Source organism: Tamandua tetradactyla, chromosome 13 (genome assembly GCF_023851605.1).
Source record: "Tamandua tetradactyla isolate mTamTet1 chromosome 13, mTamTet1.pri, whole genome shotgun sequence".
NCBI classification, from domain to species: domain Eukaryota; kingdom Metazoa; phylum Chordata; class Mammalia; order Pilosa; family Myrmecophagidae; genus Tamandua; species Tamandua tetradactyla.
This window is the reverse complement of record NC_135339.1, coordinates 57431861-57459258: the sequence shown is the minus strand read 5'-3', so window position 1 is coordinate 57459258 and position 27398 is coordinate 57431861. Positions and strand designations below refer to the sequence as shown.

Here is a 27398-nt window from a genome sequence, read left to right as displayed (position 1 = left end):
TCCCTGATCCTCTTTAAAATGGTTCCTCAGTGTACATAAGAATCACCAGTCCTAGAAAATTTGTTAAAAAGCATATTCCTGGGCCTCTCCTGGGATTTTTATTTCATTGGTATGGTTTAGGGCCCAGCAGTCTTGAGTTTTTACTGAGAACATATAAGTAGCCTTAAGACTACTCTAGAAAACCCTGTTTGAAAAGATGATGTTGCAAGAGAGAATGGGTTTGAAGCACAGGAGGGAACTGGGGGTTATCCCCTCTCCCTGTGCCTCGTGCCCAGCCCTCTCAGTCCAGAACCCCAGCAGTGAGGCTCTTAGCACCTACTCTTACACAGCACTTGCTCACCTGGTTTCCTCAGGTCAGGTCTGGCCTTTGCTTTCCCCTCCCTAGGCATAAGGTCCTGAGATATCACTGTTTCCTATTATACTCACCTAGAGCAGAATTTCAGCTAATTAGAAGCCACTCACTTTGCAGAGGGAGGAAAGATGCTAAGACTGGCTCACAAAACAAAGTCCAAGGATGGGTAACTAGATTGGGCATGTGCACAATGTGCATGAGAAAGACAGACAGACAGAATCATGTTCACTTATGAAAGTATTCTAGTTAAACTAAGTGGAAAATGCAGATGATAAAATGTCAAGTATGATCTTAATTATGTAAAATCTATACATATAAACATATTACATACGTGTAGCAAAAATGGGAAGACTATTAAATGTTAATAGTGGGGACTGAAATTAGGAGGGACAGTTTTAGCAGTTTCTAATTTTTGAAACAATTAACATGCATTACATTTTTAATCGTAAAGTTATAAAATTAAATGCTGTGCAACCTTAATGCACAACCAGCCACCACTCATTTACCTGGAACTCCACGATTTTAAAACAGGACATGTTACTTTTTGCTACTCACCATGGTACAGATGGCATCCTCTAGGCCCCACTGAATTTCCTTGGGCTCTTTCCACCTTTGGCCACAGACTCTTCCCTTACTTCATCAAAATCCTAGCAAGAGACTTATTAACACATAACAGGACTGTGCTGGTTTGAAGGGAAGTATGCCCCCTAGAAAATCCATGTTTTAGCCAAGGTCCCATTTCATAAAGTAGAATAATCCCTGTTCAATACTGTATGTTTGAAACTGTAATCAGATCATTTCCCTGTATGATGTGCTTTAGTCCAAAGTGGTTGTTTAACTGGATTAGGTGATGACATGTCTCCACCCATTTGGGTGGGTCTTGATTGGTTTATGTGAGTCCTATAAAAGAGGAAACATTTTGGAGTATGAGATTCAGACAGAGTAGAGAATGCTGCAGCACCACGAAGCAGAGAGTCCACCAACCAGTGACCTTCGGAGATGAGGAAGGAAAACACCTCCTGGGAGCTTCATGAAACAGGAAGCCAGGAGAAAAAGCTAGCAGATGATGCCGTGTTCGCCATGTGCCCTTCCAACTGAGAGAGAAGCCCCGACTGTGTTCGCCATGTGCCTTTTCATTTGAGAGAGAAACCCTGAACTTCCTCGGCCTTCTTGAACCAAGGTATCTTTTCCTGGATGCCTTAGATTGGACATTTCTATAGACTTGTTTTAATTGGAACATTTTCTTGGCCTTAGAACTGTAAACTAGCAACCTATTAAATTCCCCTTTTTAAAAGCCATTCTGTTTCTGGTTTATTGCATTCCGGCAGCTAGCGAACTAGAACAAGGACCTTACTGAAATATGGGAGATGAGAGGAGGAAAGGACAACACTGTGAATGATCAACATCTGCTGCTAGGCCAGGTTTTGCTCAGTGTCTTGGGCACTTCTTCAGGTCCCCCTGCTTTGCTCCCAACTAGAGGCCAGTTCAATGGCCAGCTCACCTCTGCCCTATGGAAATCCTTCTAGAAGTCTGCTGAAATTGTAATCCAAGGGTCAGCAATCATGAGGCCCTAGGCAGACTGGAAACATAAGAGCACCAAGCTAGGGCTTGCCTCCCACACCCTCATATCCCTCACTTCCTGTTTCTAGATTACATCCCTGTAGGATGAGTGACTGGTAGGGCTGTGCTGGTGTCTTTGTCCCAATGTCAGTACATTCTATTATTCACTATTAGAAACCGTATTAGGAATGGTAAGACGGGCCCAGCCATGCAGCTCTGTTCCAAGCGTGGTCCAGTCCGTTTCCACATTGTCGTCCAACACAGGGGCCTGTTCATCCTGCAGTCCCTTCATCTCTGCTCTGCAGCTCTTGCAAACTACAGCTCAAGAAGAAAGCACGTGATATAACTACTGACCTCACAGAAATAAAGGAGGTAATAACAGGATACTATGAACAACTTTACTCTAATAAATACAACAATTTAGATGAAATGGACGGGTTCCTGGAAAGACATGAACAAACAACTTTGACTCAAGAAGACATAGATGACCTCAACAAACCAATCACAAGTAAAGAAATTGAATTAGTCATTCAAAAGCTTCCTAAAAAGAAAAGTCCAGGACCAGATGGCTTCACATGTGAATTCTACCAAACGTTCCAGAAAGAATTAGTACCAATTCTCCTCAAACTCTTCAAAAAAATCGAAGCGGAGGGAAAACTACCTAATTCATTCTATGAAGCCAACATCACCCTCATACCAAAACCAGGCAAAGATATTACAAAAAAAGAAAACTACAGACCAATCTCTCTAATGAATATAGATGCAAAAATCCTCAATAAAATTCTAGCAAATCGTATCCAACAACACATTAAAAGAATTATACATCATGACCAAGTAGGATTCATCCCAGGTATGCAAGGATGGTTCAACATAAGAAAATCAATTAATGTAATACACCATATCAACAAATCAAAGCAGAAAAATCACATGATCATCTCAATTGATGCAGAGAAGGCATTTGACAAGATTCAACATCCTTTCCTGTTGAAAACACTTCAAAAGATAGGAATACAAGGGAACGTCCTTAAAATGATAGAGGGAATATATGAAAAACCCACAGTTAATATCATCCTCAATGGGGAAAAATTGAAAACTTTCCCCCTAAGATCAGGAACAAGACAAGGATGTCCACTATCACCGCTATTATTCAACATTGTGTTGGAGGTTCTAGCCAGAGCAATTAGACAAGAAAAAGAAATACAAGGCATCAAAATTGGAAAGGAAGAAGTAAAACTATCACTGTTTGCAGATGATATGATACTATACGTCGAAAACCCAGAAAAATCCACAACAAAACTACTAGAGCTAATAAATGAGTTCAGCAAAGTAGCAGGTTACAAGATCAACATTCAAAAATCTGTAGCATTTCTATGCACTAGTAATGAACAAGCTGAGGGGGAAATCAAGAAACGAATCCCATTTACAATTGCAACTAAAAGAATAAAATACCTAGGAATAAATTTAACTAAAGAGACAAAAAACCTATATAAAGAAAACTACAAAAAACTGTTAAAAAAAATCACAGAAGACCTAAATAGATGGAAGGGCATACCGTGTTCATGGATTCAAAGACTAAATATAGTTAAGATGTCAATCCTACCTAAATTGATTTACAGATTCAATGCAATACCAATCAAAATCCCAACAACTTATTTTTCAGAAATAGAAAAACCAATAAGCAAATTTATCTGGAAGGGCAGGGTGCCCCGAATTGCTAAAAACATCTTGAGGAAAAAAAACGAAGCTGGAGGTCTAGTGATGCTGGACTTTAAGGTATATTATGAAGCCACAGTGGTCAAAACAGCATGGTATTGGCATAAAGATAGATATATCGACCAATGGAATCGAATAGAGTGCTCAGATATAGACCCTCTCATCTATGGACATTTGATCTTTGATAAGGCAGTCAAGCCAACTCACCTGGGACAGAACAGTCTCTTCAATAAATGGTGCCTAGAGAACTGGATATCCATATGCAAAAGAATGAAAGAAGATCCATCTCTCACACCCTATACAAAAGTTAACTCAAAATGGATCAAAGATCTAAACATTAGGTCTAAGACCATAAAACAGTTAGAGGAAAATGTTGGGAGATATCTTATGGATCTTACAACCGGAGGCGGTTTTATGGACCTTAAACCTAAAGCAAGAACACTGAAGAAGGAAATAAATAAATGGGAGCTCCTCAAAATTAAACACTTTTGTGCATCAAAGAACTTCATCAAGAAAGTAGAAAGACAGCCTACACAATGGGAGACAATATTTGGAAATGATATATCAGATAAAAGTCTAGTATCCAGAATTTATAAAGAGATTGTTCATCTCAACAACAAAAAGACAGCCAACCCAATTACAAAATGGGAAAAAGACTTGAACAGACACCTATCAGAAGAGGACATACAAATGGCCAAAAGGCACATGAAGAGATGCTCAATGTCCCTGGCCATTAGAGAAATGCAAATCAAAACCACAATGAGATATCATCTCACACCCACCAGAATGACCATTATCAACAAAACAGAAAATGACAAGTGCTGGAGAGGATGCAGAGAAAAAGGCACACTTATCCACTGTTGGTGGGAATGTCAAATGGTGCAACCACTGTGGAAGGCAGTTTGGCGGTTCCTCAAAAAGCTGAATATAGAATTGCCATACGACCCAGCAATACCATTGCTAGGTATCTACTCAAAGGACTTAAGGGCAAAGACACAAACGGACATTTGCACACCAATGTTTATAGCAGCGTTATTTACAATTGCAAAGAGATGGAAACAGCCGAAATCTCCATCAACAGAAGAGTGGCTAAACAAACTGTGGTATATACATACGATGGAATACTATGCAGCTTTAAGACAGGATAAACTTATGAAGCATGTAATAACATGGATGGACCTAGAGAACATTATGCTGAGTGAGTCTAGCCAAAAACTAAAGGACAAATACTGTATGGTCCCACTGATGTGAACAGACATTCGAGAATAAATTTGGAATATGTCATTGGTAACAGAGTCCAGCAGGAGGTAGAAACAGGGTAAGATAATGGGCAATTGGAGTTGAAGGGATACAGACTGTGCAACAGGACTAGATACAAAAACTCAAAAATGGACAGCACAATAATACCTAATTGTAAAGTAATCTTGTTAAAACACTGAATGAAGCTGCATCTGAGCTATTGGTTTTTGTTTTGTTTTGTTTTGTTTTGACTTTACTATTATTACTTTTATTTTTGTCTCTATATTAACATTCTATATCTTTTTCGGTTATGTTGCTAGTTCTTCTAAACCGATGCAAATGTACTAAGAATTGATGATCATGCATCTATGTGATGATGTTAAGAATTACTGATTGCATATGTAGAATGGTATGATTTCTAAATGTTGGGTTAATTTCTTTTTTTCCGTTAATTAAAAAAAAAAAAAGAGAAGGGGTAATTGGAGCTGAAGGGATACAGACTGTACAACGGGACTGGATATAAAAACTCAGAAATGGACAGCACAATACTACCCAATTGTAATGCAATTATGTTAAAACACTGAATGAAGCTGCATGTGAGGTATAGGGTTTTTTTTTTTTCTTTCTATTAATGTTTTAATTCTTATTCTGTTGTCTTTTTATTTCTTTTTCTAAATCAATGCAAATGTACTAAGAAATGATGAATATGCAACTATGTGATGTTATTAAGAATTACTGATTGTACATGTAGAATGGAATGATTTCTAATTGTTTTGTTAATTCTTTTTTTAATTAATAAAAAAACTATATAAAAAAAAAAGAAGAAAGCACGTAACTAAAAAAATAAGCAAATAAATGGGCATTGAGTTGCCTAAATCCAAACAGAAAAGTCAAGAGGCTCATATAGAAGCAATAACCTAGTAAAGCACCAGCCCATATGATGCTATCAAACTGACCACGCAGTTTATTTGTCTGAAATTTAGCACTCAGATTAATGAGGACTTCAGTTTTCCCTAGGCAAGTGTTTGCTTTTCTTGGGTACAACTAATAGTCCACATCGGAAAAAGGTAGCATCTATCACAGGGGCACTGAATAGGTGGTCTCTTAATCAGTAGCATCAGCACCACCTGGGAATTTGTTAGAAATGCAAATTCTCAGACCCCACCACAGACCCACCCATCTGAAACTCTGGGGGTGGGACCCAGTGAGCTGTCTCACTAGCCTTCCAGGTGATTCTGATGCAGCTAAAGTTTGAGAACCACTGGCTATCAGATTCGAAAGTAAGTTTCCACTTCTTTGACGGCAAAAAACTGGTGGTAACTTTCAAATGATGATTTTTCCATTCTCAGTACATGATGAGATCTAAATCTCTTGGGATTCAGACTCAGTCAGATTAACAAATCTCTTGTTAACTATAGCTTGAATTTAAAATAAATAGCAGCAAATCATATAAAATTTTATTTCAAATACACAAGTAATAATTATTATTATAATCAGTTATATGACCTGCTCACCAATTTAATTGCCTAAATGCCATACTGTTTAAACATTATATATTATATATTAATATTGAAAGATGCGTATAGTTTAAAACGTAGATAAGCGTTGTTCACTTTATTTTGTTACATGAGCATGACTGTGTCTTCACAACTTTAAAAAAATTATAGCATCATTTTCCTATTATCCTTCTCCCCACCATGGAAGGTAACTCTGAAAGGGATAATAAAAATGAAATTATTTTATGCCTTACCTATTTTTACCTACATACAAAAATAGGTAAAAATGTAAATGTTTAAAATGAGTGAAGCACTGTCACCACATTCTCTTGGTTTTGGGAAGACTGTTTTACAAAGTAACAGAAGTTTGGCAGCTATAACTGGGCAATCTGCTGACATCAGGATTTGTATGTACAAGATGCAGAGAGAGAAACAAAAATATTTCGAGCAAAAGATAAATTTATGAAACACCTGAGCAATTTACTTATAATTTATAATCAAAAGTAATTAAGAAATGGCAAGAAACATCAAGTTGAGCAAATGACAAAGTTGCAAAAATATATAAATGTATACCATATATTTATATAGTATAGATATATTTTTACATTTGTTTATCTATATTTATAGCAAGGTCTCTCATAAAAATCATCAGCTCCTTGCTCCGTATTACTCTGTATGTGATTTTTGATAAACTTCTGAAAGGACTCGTCACTGCGGCTTCATTTTGCCTTTCAACCTGATTAAGCACTTAGGCAAAAGATACTTCATTCAGTTACAATCAGCTTGCAACCAGAGTCACCGTCATCTGCTCTGCATTTACAAAGATGAAATTTCCTCCCCACTGTTCCCCCCCCACTCCTTATCTTTCATTTCCCCTTTTTTACCTCTACCTCAGAGATTCACTATAATTCCTCAGAAGGAGAAAGAGGTTTGACATAGAATATATGTAAACAGATTCTAGATAACCTGAAGGTTTAAAAGAAACTGGAGGGCAGGCCACAGTGGCTCAGCAGGCAGAGCTCTCGCCTGCCATGCCGGAGACCCGAGTTCGATTCCCAGTGCATGCCCATGCAAAAAAAAAAAAAAAGTCTGAAAAAACCAACTGGAGGACTTCGCCCTAGACACCCTCTGTGTGTGTCTAATGGACCAGTGGTCCCCTCTGTCTCCCATTCCATCCATTCTCTCTGCTACTGATCCTATGAAGTGTGTCTGGTACTTTGTTGAGCTCTCACATGTATGCAATTTGTATGCCCAGTCTCCCTAACTGGTGAGTATAAAATGACTTGGCACCAATCCTGCACATCTAAACTTGGGCCCCTCAGTTTCTATTCGTTAGTGACGTAGACAATTCCCCAAGATGCTACATAAAGGATGTCCCAAAAGAGTTTTCTCTCTTATTCTTCTATTCCACACTCCAGCCTGTCCAGCCTCTGTTTCCCACTCCATGCCAATGGAACACATCCTTCCCTAGATTCTCTACAGCCTCGCTGAGGCCAAGCTGCAGCTGAAGCCACGCAGCCCCAGGGGTTCTCAGAGAAACTGAGATGTCCACCAAGGGCTGGGGGAACCATCAGGGTTCCTGACTCATTCCCAGGAAAGAATTCAAGGATTAGTCAGTGTGTACAGCCAAATAGTTTAATAAGCTCAATGCCAAAGAGCCCCAGGAGTTCTCAGCTGGATGTTGGAGAGCCCCAGAAATTTTAGGAGAAGTCAAAACTCCAGCCATAGGCTGGTTCTGTGAAGATTCTTGACTCAGCTGTGGGACAGAACTCGAAGACTTGTCAGTATACAGCTCAAAACTGTAACGTGGCCTTAAGTGGACAACATGGGCGATTAAATGTAAAAATAAAAGAATTTTTTGCATGAGGGACATTGCATGAATGTCATCATTGCAAGGTGTTGAAATGGGATATTATACAGGAAAAAGTACAATCAGTGCAAGCCAAGGTCTATAGTCAACAGTAACAATCTCATATGCTTCCACGGAATGTAACAAAGGCATTATGCCAAAACTAACTGTCAACAAACGAGGGATATGTGGGAGAGGTATGGGATTCTTTGTGGAAGAAAAGGAAATGTCTTCATATAGATCATGGTGGCAAAGTCATGGCTATGTGATTATACCAGGAATCATTGATTTTTTACTTTGGTTGGATTATACGAGGTGTGGATAAAACTGTTTAAAAATGAACAAGTAGAAACACAAGCTGGAGAAAATGTGGAGAAAGAGATGCACCTATTCACTCTTGGTAGCAAACCTGAGAGATGCATCCCCTAGGGCAGTGTGGTGATTCCACGGGAGGCTAGGGGTGGGTGCTATATGATCCTGCAACCCCATTGCTAGATATATACCTAGATGAACGGAGAGTGGGGACACACATGGACATTTGAATACCGGTGTTTATGGCAGTAGGTTCCTGACTCACAATGGATGGAGGTGGCCTAAGGTACAATGACCGAGGAATGGAAGAAAGAATTGTGGTGTACACATGCAATGGACTACTGAGCGGCTACAAGAAGGAATGAAGTTGTGAGGCAGGCAACTAGGTGAATGAAACCTCAGGACAGTATGCTGAATGAAATGTCAGAAACAAAAAGACAAATGTTATCATGCCTCACTCATATGGACTATAATATACAAAGTCAGAGAATTGAAGTCGAAGCATGGGTTAATGGGTTGTGGCCTATTATGAAGGGTCCTGGGTTGTTAAGCTCTTACAGCAGTCACATCTATTCTGGAGTTGTAACTGTTATTTCTAAATTCTAAGATACCGAGCTATTTGTGTATAACTTGGTTGTTCCCTGAAACTTTGGGTATTTATGTGACACCTGAGACTCAGATTTAGAGCTTTGAAGCTATGGAGGTCAGCATCACTCCATACAACAACCATTTAAAAAGTTAAAAAGTGATTGATCAGACTTCGACTAAAGATATGAATGAAGCTGATCTGGATAGGGCTAAGATAAATCAGAATACAGGGTAAATGATGATATGGTCCATATTTAAAAACTTCAATTTCTGGGTGAAACTAAAGGAAGAGATGCTTAGTTGGTGTAAAATTCATATTTTGGGTAGTGCATTATCTAATTTAATTTGTATGGTTAGTTTATTCAGACACCAAAATTACATGGAATCTTGAGTAGGAAGTGAGAGCTTGTTGGTTTGTACAGGTTAGTATGATGCCCCAATACATCCCAGAGTAATTTGGGCAGAGAATAAAAAAAATATTTGCAAAGTCCCCTTGGGGGACTGGAGAGAAAGGAGGAAATATTCAACTTCCCCATCTGGGGAATTCCTGATATTTTCACAAGTAGTGTGGATAACCAATTCAATAGGTTAAGCCCTTGATCTTGGGATTTTCCCCTATGAAACTTATTCCTGCAAAGGGGAAGCTAAGCCTACTCATAATTGTGCCTAAGAATCACCCACAGAGAACCTTTTTTGTTGCTCAGATATGGCATCTCTCTCTAAGCCAACTCAGTAGGTGAACTCACTGCTCTCTTCCCTATGACTCCTAGGGATGTAAATATCCCTGGCAATGTGGAACAGAACTCCCAGGATGAGCCAGGACCCAGCATCAAGGGACTGAGAGAGATTTCTTGACTAAAAAGAGGAAGAGAGAAATGAGATAAAATAAAGTTTCAGTGATTGAGAGATTCCAAACAGAGTTGAGAGTTATCCTGGAGGTTGTTCTTATGCATTATATAGACATCCCTTTTTAGTTTATGGTGTATTGAAGTGGTTATAGGGAAGTGTGCCGGTTTGAATCTGTGGTGAACTTCAGAAAAGCCATGTACTTTAATCCTCATTCAATATTGCTGGCTGGGAGCACTTTAATTGTCCCATGGAGGTGTGGACCCACCCAATTGTGGGTGGTAACTTTTTATCAGATAGCTTCCATGGAGTTGTGACTCCACCCATTAATCCTTTAAAAGAGGAAACATTTTGCAGAGAGTCCCTTTTGTAGAGCCATGAGAAAGCCAGCAGATGCTGCCATGCATGCCATTTAGAGTGATGTTCTAAAATGTTCGCAGTGATGAATGCACAACTATGTGATAATATTGTGAACCACTGATTGTTACTTTGGATGGACTGTATGTGTGTGAAGGTATCTCAATAAAAATACTTAAAACAAAAAAAAGCCTAATGAATAGCAAAAGTACATGCCTGAAGGAAGATGAGCGCAGGCATTCTCCAAAGGAGGAGGGGCCCTCTGAAGTTGGGATTAGAAGGCCTTGGAGGAGCCCTTTCCCCCCTGGTTGTGCTAATAGGGGACTAAGGAGATGCATTTTGTTTTGGTTCTTTCCAGGTGCAGACCTGAGTGAGAGCTAGGTTTGTGGGGGCTACATGTACATGTCCCAAAAAGGACTTCATGTCATGGGTCTTAGGGTCCCCTCCCCTTCCCTCCTTCCTTATCGAACCTGCCTCACAACTACTGACAAGATATTACTTGGCCAGGGACAATGGGTGCAAATTACCTTATGGAAAGTAGGCCAGAAACCAGCCTTAGGTGTGGGCCCAATTGCAGCATCCCCTCGCTGAAAATCCCCTAGGTTTGTCTTTGTTTTTTAGGACTCAAGCTCTTAACAATCTTTAGATCCAGAAGGAGAAAGAGCTCCCTAAAATACCCAAGTCCCCATTTCTCATTTGAGACTCTTCCTTTTCCCAAGATGATTGAGAGTAGAAATGTCTATTTCCTACCCAGCAAATCTCATGCCACCCCACCTTTAGCAGTTAGTAGAACAAATGCAGTAGAGTACCAGCATATGTGGCTTATTTAGCCTTAAGTTAAAAGTTGAGTAGAGGACATTAACAGGCCAGGCCAGTCCAAGTAGAACTCCTCTGCTGAACTGTCCTCTCAGCCTCAGAAGCTCCTTTAAGCAATTGCTCCATTGCCACACTGAAAAGCCACACTTTGCAGCATAGATGTTCTAAATCCACATAAAGCCAAGGAAATATTTTTCCCAGCTGTCACCCCTCACCCCAGTCAACAGAGTCTCATAGAGCTATGTTAAGTTTAATTATACATCACCATCCTATTACCTAATAGAAGGCTTAGCTCCCAATGTCAGAGAAATCTGCATTTCAGGTTAATGGGGAAATCACAATTTTCTCCAAGAACAATGCTAGGCTCAAGCTTCATAAGTTATCTAAAGGCCTCAATCAAAGAGTTTTCTCGAAACAAAGGCCTGCATGAAAGGTGATTCAAATACGCTCCTCTTCCAGGACAGAACCGCATAAACTTTTATTTATATTTTCTTGTCAGAAGACTATCATGAACAAATGCAGCAGAGTACCAGCATATCTGGCTTATTTAGCCTTAAGTTAAGAGTAAGTGGAGGACATCACAGGCCAACTCAAGCAGAGCTCTTTTGCTGAACTGTCCTCTCAGCCTCAGAAGCTCCTGTAAGCAATTGCTCCACTGTGACACTGAAAAGCCACACGTTGGCTTTTAGAGTATATGGACCTTTACTCCCATCCTGTTAACATTTTTCTCTATATGTGTATATAATACAGATAGCACCAGCTATACATGCCTATGCTATGAAGATTCAAAATTATCTAGAAAGATGTTAATTGTAAAGTAAAAGTCTCCTTTTTTATATACAGTAGAAGCCCTGTTAGGCAGAACCCCTTGCCCCATGATGTAATCACCCCCTAGCAAATATTCCAAGAAACTTCCCCCACTCATAACTTCCAGAAGGTCCCTTGCAAAACCAAACCTGCCCCAGCCCACATGCAGTTGCAATGAATGTCCTTATATCCCCCTCTGGCAGCTGCATTCCTGCTATAACTCCCCTTATCTAACATCTGCCCTCGGGCAGTTACAGCCCCAGCAGCTGCAAGCTTGGATAACTCCCTACTTAGCCCCCGCCTTCTAAACCAACCAATGAACACCTGCCAACTTCCCTCCCCCAAGCTAGATAGAGAAAACCCACCACCTCCCTTTCCCTATTTCCCTTCAACCATCCTATATAAGCTGTGCCCCATTCTCCGCTCACTGCTGTCGCCATCTTAGGCATCAGTCCACCAGTGCATAGCCTCACAGTAAAACTCCTTTAATCGAGTTGAGTTTGCATTTCCTCTCCTTCCTGTTGAAACACCTATCAAGCGCACTCCCAGACGCCAGGTCTTCACCCTGCAGTTGGTTGGGCTGTCCCTGTATGAGGGTGCCCAGCTATGGGAACAAGCGGGGGCTAAAATCCAGCCTTGCTCTGTTTGCAGGTTGAACGCTCTGACACAGAGCAGGGTCCACCCAGACAAAAGGAGCACCTGTATTTAATTTGTACAAAGGGACGCCATTGGTTTTGAAAACCACCTTTTAACAAACTTTTTGCATAACCTGTAAAAAATTATGCATGTACAAGAACAAATGTATGTATGTTTTTCTTCTCCCCAACTATACACATTGTTCTGCATTTTCCATCCTTTCCTCTTTTTCTTTCTTCTTCCTCCTTTTATTTTAAACTTAATATCTCCTGGGGATTTTTCTGTATCAGCAATACAGATCCAAGTTTCTTTCTTTTTATATTTTTTTAAGGGTCTGTGGTATTCCATTTTATGGCTCTATCAAAATTTATTTAACCAGTTCCCTTTTATTGACTGGATTTAGGTTGTTTCCAGCTGCTTTGGGGCAGAGGCAGGGAGGATTGGGTCCATGCAGTCCATAATACTGCAATAAACATCAATGGCAAAGTTTTGGGACAATTCACAAATTCCCAGCAGTGGAATTGCGGGGTCAATAAGTATAGATGTTTTAACTTTTTTGACAGAAAGCAATTGCAACAATTCACATTCCCAAGAATATCTGTAGTCTTGCACCCTCACCAGCCCTGGATATTATTACACTTGTTAATCTTTGCCAATCTGATAGGTAGAACATGATATCTCATTATTGTTTCAATTTAGATTTCTTTAAATCATTGATCTATTGGCCACTTGCATTTCTTTTCTATTAGCTATTTGTTCATATCATTTGCTCATTTTTCTATTAAATTGTTCATCTTATTTTACTGAGTTATAAGAGTTCTTTATAAATCAAGAAAATGTTTAATGTTACTATTACATGTTACAAATGTTTCTTCCAGGATGGCATTTGTATTTTGATTGTGTGCTTATTATTTCAAATATTTATATAGTCAGATTCATTAATCATTTTCTTTATAGCTTTTGCATGACAGTTTTTCCAGTTTCTACCTAGCAGAGATTTAAAAAAGTCTTGCAACCTAATTTCCGCCTATATTTTGTCCTTCTGGGTAGCATCTATCCTTGTAATGTGGATGCTCCAAGGACAGTCAGTGATGAACAGTGAGGCCTCTGATAGGAACAGAGAACTTCATGGTTGTCCAACTGTCATCTGACTTCATTCACAGTGAAGTGAGTTCCTTGGCTGGCAAATCTGACCAAGTGATGGGGGCTCTAGCATTGCAGGAATTTACCTTTTGGGCTTTTCCATTCTTTGAGTTCAAATCACAAGGCTACTTGAGGAGCCAAAATTCCCTGCCATGTTGAGTTTGAGGTTTTCTGGATATTTCTCTGATAAGATGCCTGCAGAATCTGGACTATGATATCCTCCTCTAAGAGTAGCACTGAGAGCCAAGGACTGCTCCCACCAGGCCCAATAGCTTGGCAAAAGTACACCTTGCCTCCCAACTGTCCTCCTTTTCATAGTAGATTCCTCGAGGCTGGACTGGGAATTTAGCACTGGAGTAGTTTTAATGGACAAAGGCCATGGATTCTTTTGCCCAACATGCTCCATAACCAATTCCTGGCATGCCGGGGTTTCAAAGAGAGAAAGAGTTTATTACTAGGCAAGTAGCAGGAGAGCAGATGGCCTAGTGGCCCAAAATCTGTCTTCCTGAACTGTGGTAATTTGGATAGTTTTAAAAGAGAAAATATGGGCAGAGTTCAGGATAATGAGCACAGTGGCCCCAGGTGATGTAATTAGAGGGGATCTGATTACTGGGGATGCACAGGTTGATCACATGCTTAGTCACAGAACATATGTAAGAAAATGGTGGAAGAAGATATAGGTGACTTGTAGGTTAAAGTCTAAGCTACTGCACATGTCCAGCAGTTCCACTTTGATTAGATCCAGTCTCAGTCATCAAAAATAACTTTGAACTTGGGAAGGGTTAGTTCTGGGCAGACCCAAGACCCTTCATTAATAAACATTAGGGGCCGTCTTTAGTGATTACTGGATAACTGGGTACAAATGAAAGTTAGTCCCAAGGTTTTTACAATCACAGGGGCAGAAGATAAGGGCTATACAATCATTATCAGAGATTCAAGGCAGCTGGATTACAATTTAGAAATTCCAGGAATTTCCTTCTGTCTACTCCAATATACCAGAAAGCAGAAAGGAATGTCTATATAATGATTCAGTAATCAAAATCATCTCTTAAATCCTGATTTCTAGGTTGTAGTAGAACAGAAGAATGATTATTTCTGGGCTTCTTCTACCTTACACCCCTAATTTCAGGGGCTTTGTCATACTGTAAGACAACTTCATATTTTGGGAATGGGGACATGGGAGGAAGTACTGGGGAAGAGACCAGGGAGCAGGGAATTGCCAGCTCCTCTGGGTCCTCCCAATATCTGCATTTCAGTTGTCACCGTCTCTGACTTTGCCAGCAAATAATTAACTTTGACAAGAGAAACCTGGCATAACAAAGCATTAAGTTGACATGACTGGGTCTGGTGTTCAGTGATTTCAAAGGGTGGCTACAATCAGCCAGATTTTCTCTCATAAAGCAACCTAGAACCAGAGAACAACCCTTTCTCACTGCAAACTGCCCAATGCTATGAGAAGTGGCCATCTGCCCTACATTTTGCATCCTTTTCCCTATTAAATTATTCTAAGGTAGGAGCTGCTAAATCTCAAAAGCTTCATCTTTGGTACGCACTTATCTAAGAGACTTACATAGCTTCATAGCTGTGTCATCAAGGCACATACGCTGTTAGCCGTCCATTCCAGACTGTGCTGATGGTTGTATGCATAATCTCATTCCTGGTACCAATTTCTGATTTAGGCTCATTTGATTGCGTGGGACATCAGCCAGTTCCAAGAACTTTGAGCACAAAATAGGTTTATGTTAAGGACTGGAAATGGAATGAAAAAGTGTTTGGAATTTAGAGACTACTAGGGAGTTCTCCCGGAGTTTTCCTACACACCTGTTCTGTCCTTAAGTTATGGACCAGTGCGGGGCACTGTACCTTTCCCTCTCCCGCAGGAAAGGTGAGGGATATTTATCCAAGGTGCCCAGAGAACATCAAAGCAGAAAAATCAGCTTCTATAAATATTAAGCTAAGGGCCACCAGGACATGCCTGGAAAAATCCAAAATTCCTCTCCTTCCTCCCCTCTCCTATCTCCCTCCTCCCTGACCCCCTTTCCCACCTTCTCTCCCTCTCCATCTCCTTCTCTCTCTCCTGAGTCTTTCTTATTTTTACCCCTTATGTTGTTTATTAGGTTATTCTATGGGATGACCCTAGCCACTTAACTAAAGTAGCTTTCAATTGAAAAAATGTCTTTAACATTTAGTTCCCCACTAAATTTAAATGGCTGCCTTAAAATCAGAGTAATCTCCTTCTACTGACTGACACCTCTGCCTCACGTGTCTCCTGAGCACAGATGATCTGTGAGGTAGAATTCCTGCCTTCACAGCCTGAGGCTGGCCCAGACAGCTCAACAGATGGGACACAGCCCAGGGACCACATTCCTTATACAGTCAGCCATGCTTTCTCTTTCCATCTGAAGTAACAGATGTCAACGTAATCAAATATAATACACTCTATTTTATATTCAAGAAGTGTTTAAAAAAATCATCCTAGTTATATAACGTAACTGTATAATAATTACTAATATTTCATGTTTAATTTTGTTTCTTACAGGCAACTTCAAAAGATGGTCCATGATATCAAGCACAACGAAGGTGGAATAATGAACAAAATCAAAAAGTAAGTTAAACATCAGGGCACTATAGAAACCATTTTAATATGTCAACCAGTGCTAAGTGGAAGAATAGAAAGTTCTGTTACCCGAGTGAGGAGTTACAAGATCTTTGGCCTGTAACGCTCTCTCACTCATGACTGAGTCCCTGCCGGTTAACCACAGGCGAGTGAGTGGGGGGGTGCCCGGGGCACTGTGCCTTTCCCTCTCCCGCAGGAAAGGTGAGGGATGCTTATTCAAGGTGCCCAGAGAACATCAAAGCAGAAAAATCAGCTTCTATAAATATTAAGCTACGGGCCACCAGGACATGCCTGGAAAAATCCAAATAAGTTACAGGAACAGAGTCCTTAGCTTCTACAGTGCCAGGCTGTTTGCTCTATTTTGATTTCTGTTCTCTCAACTATTGCCTTAAAGTGGTATTTTCTGCTGATACTTGGAGAAGAAAAGCTTGAATCTCAAATGTCCTATACACCAAAAACCTCTTAAGCCTTTTTTTAAAAAAGAAAATAGAAATGTACATATCTGCATTTGTTACTCAAAATGTAAGAGGAAAAGCGATGTAATATTTTGTAAGAATTTTGTTTGCTTCTTTTCTTTTTTCTTTTTTTTCTTTTTAGTGAAACATAATACATATTCACCAGGTAAAAAAAAATTAAAGAGTTGAGAATTATATGAAGTAAAAACCTCTCGTTTCCCCATACCTCCACCCTAACCCACTCTTCCCAAACAGATATTATCATGAGTTTGGCATATATATATTTACACACACACACACTGACACAGATATAGTACATACCAATACACATAAACCTTCTCTTCATGGATGGTATCATCTTATACAGACTGTTCTGCTAGTTTGCTTTGTTGGTTTGCTTTACTTAATGCTGTATCATGGGCGTTTTTATCTTTGTAAAAAAAAACTATATTCCTTTTTGAACTCACGATTAATAGTCTGCTGTAAATGCATTATGGCCTATTTAACCAATTTTATATTGGTGGGCATTTTTAAGGAGGGTGGAGATTCAAATTGGTACCATAGCTTTGGAAGGCACTTTGATAATAGAAATCTAATTTTTTTTTCGCTTAACTGTCACAAATAATACCGTGATAAATATGCTACACACTTTCAATACCCAAGTAAGCTAAATTCCTGAAATGAAATTTCTGGATGAAAAGTTGTATGCCCTTAAAATTTTGATTACTATCACCAAATTTCCCTAAAACATTTTGTATCACCAAAGAGTTCATTTTCTCCATGCCTTCAGCACAGAGTATTTTCATTTTTTTATCTTAAGTAAATTTATAATTAAGAAGTCACTTTGGGTAGTGATGTTAGACTAGAATATGTAAAAAATATAAAGGAGTTTCACTTAGTGTACGCGATCATCATAAAATAGTGAAAATGTGCCCCTGCTTGTGGGATAGTGGTCATCTTAGAAAGACTTTTGTCTTTTTGTTCTGGGATATAACTGGGAGAGGTGTGCAATTACTTTTATTTTGATGTTATTTCTGATACGCATAGAATCCCATTCAAATGAGGGAACACTGCTGTTGATTGTAACAATGACTGTAAATTCTAGATCAATCGATCTAGAATCCCATAGTTGCCAATTTTACGATACACCAGCTTCCTCAATGATATGGAGCTTTTGTACAAAATGTCCCTCAATTCCATGGTAAGTCATCATCTTACAGTAACCATAGATCAAGAGTTTTCTTGGACAGTTTCCATTTCAAACATTCTGTCCATTGTCCCCAAAAGTGCTTTTACTTGACAAGCCATGTTTTTTTCCAGCTTGGTTGGGAAAATGTGGCGGCCATAGTCATTATTCTGGGAGAACTTAATGACCCTTTGGTTCAAAATGAGGTGCAGTGAAGCTCTCGCTCGAAACCATGCAGCAGGTGCTACCTTGAAAGGAGGAAGCACGGTCGAGCACCCTGGTTCTTTTACATAAGACTGTGACGGAGTCCTCGCTGGTCTGTGGCCAAGTGAGAAAATAAGAACCTTGAAGTATTAGAGTTCGCTGTGCAGCTGCAGGCTGCAAGCAAGATCCAAACCCTGGCCTCTAGTCCCTGTCGGTGCTCAGTGGCCAACAGTCCTTCCTTAAGTGAATCCTTTATTCTGAGATTATAACCTCCCTACATTTAGAAATATTAAAATACCATTTTAAAACCCCATTTAAAATGCAATTTCTTTCACAAAACGATGGCAATATAGTAGCTGGTTTGTGGGTTTTGTTGTTTGTTTTGTTTAGCTTTCCTGGTCCTTGAACAGGCCTTGCACCATATCCAGTTTTTTCATTTTTTTTTCCCTGCAATACCTTGTGCAATCTCTCTCTGGGCCTCATCATAGGAATAAGGGTAACATTTTCCCAGCACACCCTGATGGTTTGCTACAAGGATTGAATAAAATGGTATGAGAGCCTTTAGGGTGACAAAGAGCAGAATTGCTACACAAGTACAAATCTTTTATTTTTGAAAAATTATAGGTTTTATTATTTTTATGGTTTGTAGGGGATTTTTTTTTTATAACAAAACATGAGTTTTGGGATACTTTTCTTTTGCAAGAAATGAAATGTATTTTGTATGAAATGATTATTTTATTTCATAGATAAATGTAATAAATGCTTCTATAAAAGGATATGAAGTTCTGGTAAATGTTACTTGATATTGGTTTTATTTATAATTTATAAATTTCATTAAGGAAATAATTTAAAATGATATTTTAAAGAGTTAAATTACTGAAAATATATAGATTTATTTTGTTATTTAAAATACATAAACTATTATTAAGATTAATAATGTTCTATAAACCTTGCCTATTTCAAATAATGGAAAGGTAGATATTAGAACTTATGAAAAGTCTAAAAATTAGAATACTTTTTAAAAATGTAATTTTAAAAAATTTTTAAATTTTTAAAATTTTTCTTCTTTTAATGAGTTAAGAAAGACTTTGAATATTCAGCACACTTGATGTGTTAAAAGTAGTTTGGAAGGTGCTTGAAACTGTTGGACTTCTAAATAAACTAAATGTCACAGTCCCCAATCTTGAAATATTCACTGCACATTGCTCAGTAATTTTTTTTCCAATGGTGCAAAAAATAATTTCAGCCCAATTTATAACTGAAGTGCTCATTCTAGCTAATTTTCTTCTGTTATTTAAAGATTTGCAAACCATTAAAATATAGTTCTTCTTCTCTCCTGCTCCTATCACCCAATCACCACATCGTCCTTGAACCTCTGACCTCAGTGCTTCATGGTACCCTGACCTTGTGCAGCCTTTTACTGCCAGTCTTGGCCTTCGCTATGTGGCAGCCGCTTTGTGCACTGGGAGTTGGGGAGAGGTGGGAACTCCCTGAGTTAATGGCTTCACCATTATTGTCTTTAAATGTGATGTGCCCCAAATAAGCTATTATTCTATTAGTCATCAACCTGTTATCTTTATATCAGCTTCTATCATGACACCTGTTGTCCTATTCTCTAACCATTTGTTTAATGGTTATTATCTACAGGCTGAAAGTCAAAGCACCTCCAAGTGTTCCCCAAAGGGACTATGCTTCAGGTAAGAAAGAGTGTTTCTAAGATACATTAACTTACGCTTGACTCATTTAAATGCTCATATTTATTTGTTGAAAAGGGAAATAAGTTCTCATTTGAAAACAAGTGCCCATCCTAATTTTAAGAATAAGCAAATCTATTAGGTATTGCATTTGACTAAACTGGAGATGCAGTACTCCATCCATCCATCCTTCCATTCTTCCATCCTTCCATCCTTCTATCCATGTATCTATCAAACTTATTTTAGGGATCTTCCATATGCCAGGCACATAAGATCACAGGATTTATAGTCCAGAAAGGAAAATAGATGAGGTGAAAAGTCATTATAATTCCGTGTGATAACAGCAGCATGACATAATATAATCTGAAGTGGAGGATGGGGAGGAAGGATACTCAAAGGGAGTATAGAAAAAAAGACATCCTAGATAGAGTCTATTTAAACAGATACTTTAGGGATGATGAAGAGTGGAGGAGAATACATTATTGATGGCATGATGGTTACTCTATCCTCCCTAAATTTAATTCTGCAACCACAATCCAACTAGGATCCACTTGAGCAGGGGAGAAAGGTTAATTTGAGATGGGTAGGGTATATGGCAGTGACGAGTAAAGTAAAATATCCAATACATTTTCCTTTCCTAGGAGAGATACCTTAAGAGGACAGGTCCGAAATCTCTTCTTGCTGGCATTAAGTATAAAGATTTCCTGAACACGGCCAGCTCTGTAGAGCCCTCGGTGAAAACCACAGAGCTATAGACATCACTGAAGACTCTTCCTTTACGAGGACAACAGCTAAAAACAAGCCTTAAATGGCAATAATGATTTTATTTTCTTTTTTCTGCCACTGACCAAGATTTCAATAAATCAGATAGTCAGGTCTCTCCTGGGCACTGATGAAATGAAACTGTCCTTTTTGCAAAACCACTATCACCCCCTGCATCCTCTTGGCAACCCCTGCTCCCAACTTACGCCCAGGAACATTTCCAGCTGTTTCCGCTGAACCTTGGGGATTCTTTCCAGCTACAAGAACAAGGCCACAGAAAGAGCTCTGACAGCAGAGTGCATCACCCCCGGAAGGTGGCCAATTGCTGCTGGAAGGGAAGTGATCCAATGTGTTGGGCATTTACTCTGTTCTGGGTATGATGTTAAAGTCTTTAAGGATATTATCTTATTTAATCTTCCCATTGCACCATTATATAGAAATTATCTCCATTTTTCAGATGAAGAAAAGGATCTCAGGGAAATTAAGTGACCTGTGCAAGGTTCCCGCGACCCCTAAGCGACAAACCTACCCAGGCTTCCATTCTACCCTTCCTCGCTTTGACCCAAGCAGAGATTTCTATCCTCTTCTAGGACATTTCTCATTATTCTGATGGCGCCACAGCCTCTGAAGTTACCAGCAGAACTTGCATCCTAGTTCCTGAGCTTTCATTAGTTGAACACCCTCCTGGGCACCTGCATCTTTGCAGCCTGAGGACTGGCTCTGGGTGGGCCCGCCATTGTACCCCAAGTCTGCTGGGGTCACTGCAGAAGCCCCGCTGGTTACTCCAGAAACCCCTGAAGTGTCAGAACTGAACAAGCCTCCCTCTTTGTACTCTCGGGGCCTGATATCTAGGGGTTGCTGAGATGTCCCAGGAGATCCACCTTCTCCTTTCACAACTGATGTCATCCAGTGAGGTCAGAGGGTTTATATAGGCAGCTGCCTGATCTCTTCAGGCAAACTGATTATTTCTGCCTGGAAATCCAGGGGTAGCAAAGGCCCACTTGCATGAAAAGACTCCAGAGCAAAGGAGGGTCCTTAGACAGGCATTCTTGGGTAAATGCCCACCACAGAGGCATAGGGTATGCATAGACAATCCCCGATCCACTACAGAAGTGAAACTACTTTTACCCCTATCCTGGTGTCCTTAGTAAAGCCAGCATTTACTTGATTTTCTATCCCCTCATTTGCACTCTACCCTAGTGTTATCAGCAAAGCTGACCTTGGGAGAGTGATACTGGACATCAGTCCTGCCCTGTGGAACTAAGAGGGGAGGAATGGAATCTGACCTCAAAGGTATTTTACAACTGCAAAAGTCCCGAAAGCTACCAATGCAAGCCTCGCCTTCTAGGGATATAAACTGGAGAACAGTAAGGCAATGTGACTGCTCAAGGTCACACAGTCAGGTAATGTCAGAGCTAGGACCATGTCCCCCATTTCTGCACATACACACACAGAAGTCTGCAAAAGGTAGATAAAATGCAGACAAAGGGAATTTCTAAGATGTGAAGTACTTAGACTCAAAACACTTCTTCCAGACAATTCAGAGCTGTGCCTCATCTCCCCACATTGACGGCACCCCTTTCTCCTCTCAATTGCCAGACCAGGTGGGACTGTCTACTTGCTGCCTCCTGCTCAGCCTCTGTGGTTTCTGCTTTCTTTCTGTTCCTTCCCTGTGTCTGTCCCCACCACTGCAGCTGGACGTCCTGCTTATCCTTCTCTTCCTTCCTTCCTCCCTTCCTTCCTTCCTGCCTACCTGTCTGCTGTAGTCTTCCCACTGTGGGAGTTGGGGACTTGTTCCTTGCATTCCACTACCACCCTGTAAAGGGAGAAATGGGTAGGGCAGGGGCAGGACTGCAACTGAGGCTGTGTGTCAGAGATGCCATCATGGGGAGCACCCCTCAATGCCCATAGATGAGATGCTACCATTTTTCTTTGGCCCAAGAACCAAGAGGCTGAGTTTGCACTTGCCTTCAACCCTTTACCATGGAGACCTTTAATTATCCATCCAGCTGTCCAGCCTAGTTCAGCCTTCATCTCTTCCTGCCTGAGTTACTGGACACCATCTTCTTCAGCCTCCCCATCTCCAGCATGCCACTGGAACCTCTAAAATCCGTTGCAGCTGGAACATCTCCTTGGTTGGCAATGAATCTAGCTTTGTCTTTATATCTGGCATATTCTTCTGTTACTCTCCAGTGATGCTCATTCATTATGAGCACATCTGCCCCTCATGAATGCCCCATTTCATCTATCTGCTAAGCCCTGCTTCTGGACCTGACACCTAAGGCCTCTGGCTTAGCTGTTGGAGGCAGGAGGCTCTCTCATCTTCATTCTCTTGTGAGAAACTTGCTCATCCTCCAATTCACAGTTCAGTTCCACCTCTTGCACACAACCTTACACAATCTCTCTGTCCTCACTGAGCACCCCTTTCCCTGAACTTTCCCAGCACCTGGAATCAGTATAGATGCTAGGAGAGTTACGCTGCCCTGGATTATTCTCAATCTAATACATGATAGTTCATCTAGTCCATAGTTCTTTATTTCCATTACACAGGATATCTTGGTGCAAAAACCTTGGAATTTAGGTTCTTTTTACTGGGTTAAAATCCTGACTTTGCTTCCCAAATGGCCATGCAAACTTAGAAAAGTTTTGTAACATCTCTTAGCCACAGATTCCTGAACTGGAGATAAGAATACCTATTGTTTAGGATATTGTGAGAATTAAAGAGAATTTAAATGAATAGTGAATGCCAAAGTTCATTGAGCCTTATTGAATGTAAGGTATTCTCTAAGCACTTAATATGTTATTTCATTTTCATTCTTTTAAAAGTGTATGAAGCAGTTACTGTTAATACCAATTTTAGAGATGAGGAAACTGAGACCCAGAGGTTAAGCAATTTGGCTAAGTCCATGCCGATAAAAACAACAAAATCAGAATTTCAAGTTAGGCAGTGTGGTCCCAGAATCCAGGCTCAAACCCCTGCATACTCTTGCCTGGAGCAATACCGAGATGGGCCCATCCTGGCAATTCTTACATGTCATCACACGTGGAGCTGTGATGCAGGCCTGGGAGGGCCGCGTGCAATGCAAATCCTAGGCCAGGCAAGGGAGGGCTCCCTCTATGTGTGGCAGGGGATTATGACTCAAAAAAGGACCATTAGCCCCAAACCAAGTAAACAACACAACAGGAAAGGCTTTACCTGAGAAGGTGGCCCAAGCAGGAGCTCAGCTTTCTGGTAGGGGCCGGGCATTAGCATATACAAAATTAGAACTAATCCTCCTTAAAATTTTACCCATTACACTAGAGACTTTCTAGGATCCATTTCTTTGTGGTAGCCATACTGTGTGATTTTCATTGGAGTGAATTAGTATTGGTGTTGTTTTAAGGGTTTATCAAGACGTTTGCAAATATCCTACACAAGACTAACTAACATTAATATAGCATTTACTGTGTGCCAGGCTTTTTTAAGTACTTCACATGTTTATATTACTTTATTCTCACAAAAACCATATGAGGTAGACACTATCTTTGTTTTACAGACAAAGAAACTGATCTTTATAAGATATTAAATGACTGGCCCAAGGCCAAGCAACTAGAAAAGAGCAGAGCCTGGGTTTGAACCCAGGGAGTCTGGTTCTAGAACCATAGTCCTGCACGCTTTTGGAGGCTCCCTGAGATACTGGAAAATCAGCTATACTTTAGATCTAGTGCTTGGGACTGTCAGACTTTTCAGTTTAGAGAATTGCCTACAAGCTTGTGATTTTCTGAGTCTGACACATGTTTCCCTTGAGACCAGAAGAGGTAGCCGCTGGTGGGTGGAACACATCAAGTCAACTCTACAACACGAGGCTTTTCTCCATTTTCTGCCTCCACGCCCCAAGATGTCTGGACTGGTTATCTGCTTTTCTCCTAGGTTTTATCTGAATGATCACATGGGTTTCAGGTGCGGGAGCCAACACTGACAGTTTGGCTCCAATCCTATGCCTGCACTCGGAGTTCTGTGGCCTCAGACAGGTTATGCAATCTTTCTTAGCCCTTGTTTCCTCAACTGTAAAACAGAAATAATAATAATGCCTACCACACAGTGCTTTTATGAGGACAATTGAAGAAATGCTTTTAAAACAGCTTAGCTGAGCACCTGGTGTATAGCAAATATTTAACACATGGAATCTATTATTATTATCCTAATTTTCATTCATTCAGTGCATGCAATGGTTCATATTTTTATTAGTTCATTGGTTACACAGTCCATAGATTAGTGCTTAGAAATGTAAAACACTATTCAGATACAAAGATAAATAGGCCTTGCCTTTCAGTACAGAGAGATATATTTTAATCATAGCATGAGGCAGTAGGAGGTACATGTGACATCAACATGCTGGCAGCATCTAGGAGGGCTCAGAGGAAGGGTGATTGGTTATGAGCAGAAGGACTGGTGGGGACTCCATGGAGGAGAAAGCCTCTGAATAGGCCTGTCAGGGACGACAAGGATTTCCATGGAAGAAAGAAGTGGGACCGGCTGGGGAAACAGCTAGAGCAGGGCAGAGACCCATCAAAAGCACATGCAGAAGGGACAAGCTCTTTGGTATTAGTAAAAATGGATGTGTAAGACTGAAATAGGAGAAGTCAATAAAGGGACAAAAGGTGGGGTCATTTGAATATCTTGACACAGAATTTAGACTTTATTCTATAGGGAGTTATTGATGATTCTGAAGGAAAGAAACAACACGATCTAACTTTTATTTTAAGAAAATAACTAGAAACAGTAGGAAGGAGTGATGGGAGAGGAGCGATCACAGAGACAAGGAAACTAGTTGCAACTACTTGCACTAGTAATTGATCATAAAGTAGCCACTGAGTCCTGGAGAAAGGATTCAGCCAATACAGGTTATCAAGGTAAAGAAACGTACAATTTATCTTACAAAGTTTCTGCTTCATATGGTTAAAACATGAACATCTTGCCATTCTAAGTGTTGGGCTTCAATTATCCCCAAACATAAGGAATTAGAAACTTGTTATTTCCCCCACTGTACCAGGATAGAGATCTTGCCACATCAGAAGAGGATTTGTTCACTTATTCTTCTAGAGTTTCTAGAAGATGATTAGAATACACCATAATTTGGTATAAGTCAACCAAAAGGATAATTTAGTAAGAATTATTTTCTGTTAATGTCAGAATTTGATCCCATATTTTACTTGCATGGTGAGGCTCCTTCTTAGCTCCTCTCAAGTTTTCCCCAAGAGAGGGTGCTGCTGCTAACCATTAGATTAAAACATGGCCACACTAGTCCAAAGGTCTCCTTCCTGTCCCCCATTTCACCTGCAAGATTCCTTTCCTCGTCACTCTGTGGAACCCATGTGGAGCTGAAGTTGGCTGTTTGCCATGGCAAAGGATAGAAATTGTGAGATAAGGTTCTGCTGAGATTTTGAGGGATTCAGGCACCACTTACTGGCCCTCTAGCAGTGGCTCTGCAGTGGGGTGGGAGGGGCCTGGAACCCTCTATGGGGTAGTCGTTGGAGATACTATGTTATCTGGGCCTGTGTCTGGTTGAGCTCTAACATGGCAGAGTGAATTGAGTTTAACCTCTAAGGTCACTTGATGTGATGGCAGAGATGCTAAGCTTCTTATATCCTAAATGTGTTTTGGAAGAGAAGGGGTCAAATATTCTTTGCTGCCATAATTCAGATCCATTTTTATTCTGCAAGAATATAAGTTTTATTTATTTATATTTTATTAATTATATTATATATTATTTATCTACATATTTATTCTTCAAGATCATACTTAAGGGCTGAGACTTGTCCTATCTGCTTTTGTATCCCCTGTGGAACTCAGGACACAGCTGCACCCTGTAGCTCATGGATAGCAAGGCAGCACAGAACTGGGATTCAGAGCACGAGCTCCGGAGTCAACCTCTGGGGTTCAATTCCTGGCCTCACCATTTACTTACTGAGTGACCTTGGGCAAATGATTTATCTTCTCTAGGCCTCGGTTTGCTCACAAGGTTTTTGAGAGGGCTAAATGAGTGAGCAGGTGAAAAGCTCTGATAATATTGCCTGGCATATAGTAAGGCATTGGACAAACATCGTTTTAATTAAAAAAATAATCGAAGAGCTAAAGAGAATCATAGAAGTTATCTCCCCATTTTATAGATGTGGAAACCAAGGCCCGGAGATATTACGTGTCTTGCCCATGCTACCCAACAAGTTAGGGGCAGAACCAAGATCCAAATTTAGGTCCGTGTGACTCCCAGCCCAGTGCTCTGGTACTGCACCATCCACATATTCATTCAAAACAATTCTTAGAAGCAAACCTAGTAGGGATCTCAAGTCCCTACTAGGATAGCGAAAGGTCCAAGAAATGACCCTTGAAAAAGACAGACATGGGTCAGATGCAGCATTGCCCTGCCCAGTGGATCTTTTCTTTATGCTTTGACTTAAAAAAAAAGAAGAGAGAACGGTCAAAAGTGAATGAATACGGGATGACTGTAACACGCTCTCAAAGCCAAGTAAACGGGACCTGGAAGCCCAAAGGAAGGGAAGACAGGCACGGGTGTTTGTGGGTAGGGTGGCACTGGCCAGCTGAGATTCACTCTGTTTCCCACATGCCATTTCAGAAAACCCTGCTGATGGAGAGGAGCAGTGGTCAGATGACTTTGTAAGTATTTGCTCCCGGGACCAGCAAGGCACTGTTTCCACCAAAACTTGGGGGAGGCCCTTTTAAGGGCTTGTTTCAGAACTGCATGAGGGCAGTGCTAGAAAGGCCGCC

At 40.3% G+C, this 27398-nt stretch overlaps 1 protein-coding gene across 4 annotated transcripts in view; it reads left to right on the top strand.

The window, feature by feature from the left end:
• The window catches only part of BLNK (B cell linker), an 83129-nt gene that overhangs the window by 16353 nt on the left and 39378 nt on the right, over positions 1 to 27398 (top strand). For 2 of the 4 annotated variants that reach the window (XM_077125596.1, XM_077125594.1), the window contains exons 2-4: positions 16254 to 16319; positions 19824 to 19873; positions 27247 to 27287. In XM_077125596.1, coding sequence (XP_076981711.1) covers positions 16254 to 16319; positions 19824 to 19873; positions 27247 to 27287 — 157 coding nt within the window. Of the gene's footprint in view, positions 1 to 16253; positions 16320 to 16910; positions 17988 to 19823; positions 19874 to 27246; positions 27288 to 27398 lie in introns of those variants that run through there. The other 2 variants (XM_077125595.1, XM_077125593.1) reach the window with 2 other exon arrangements.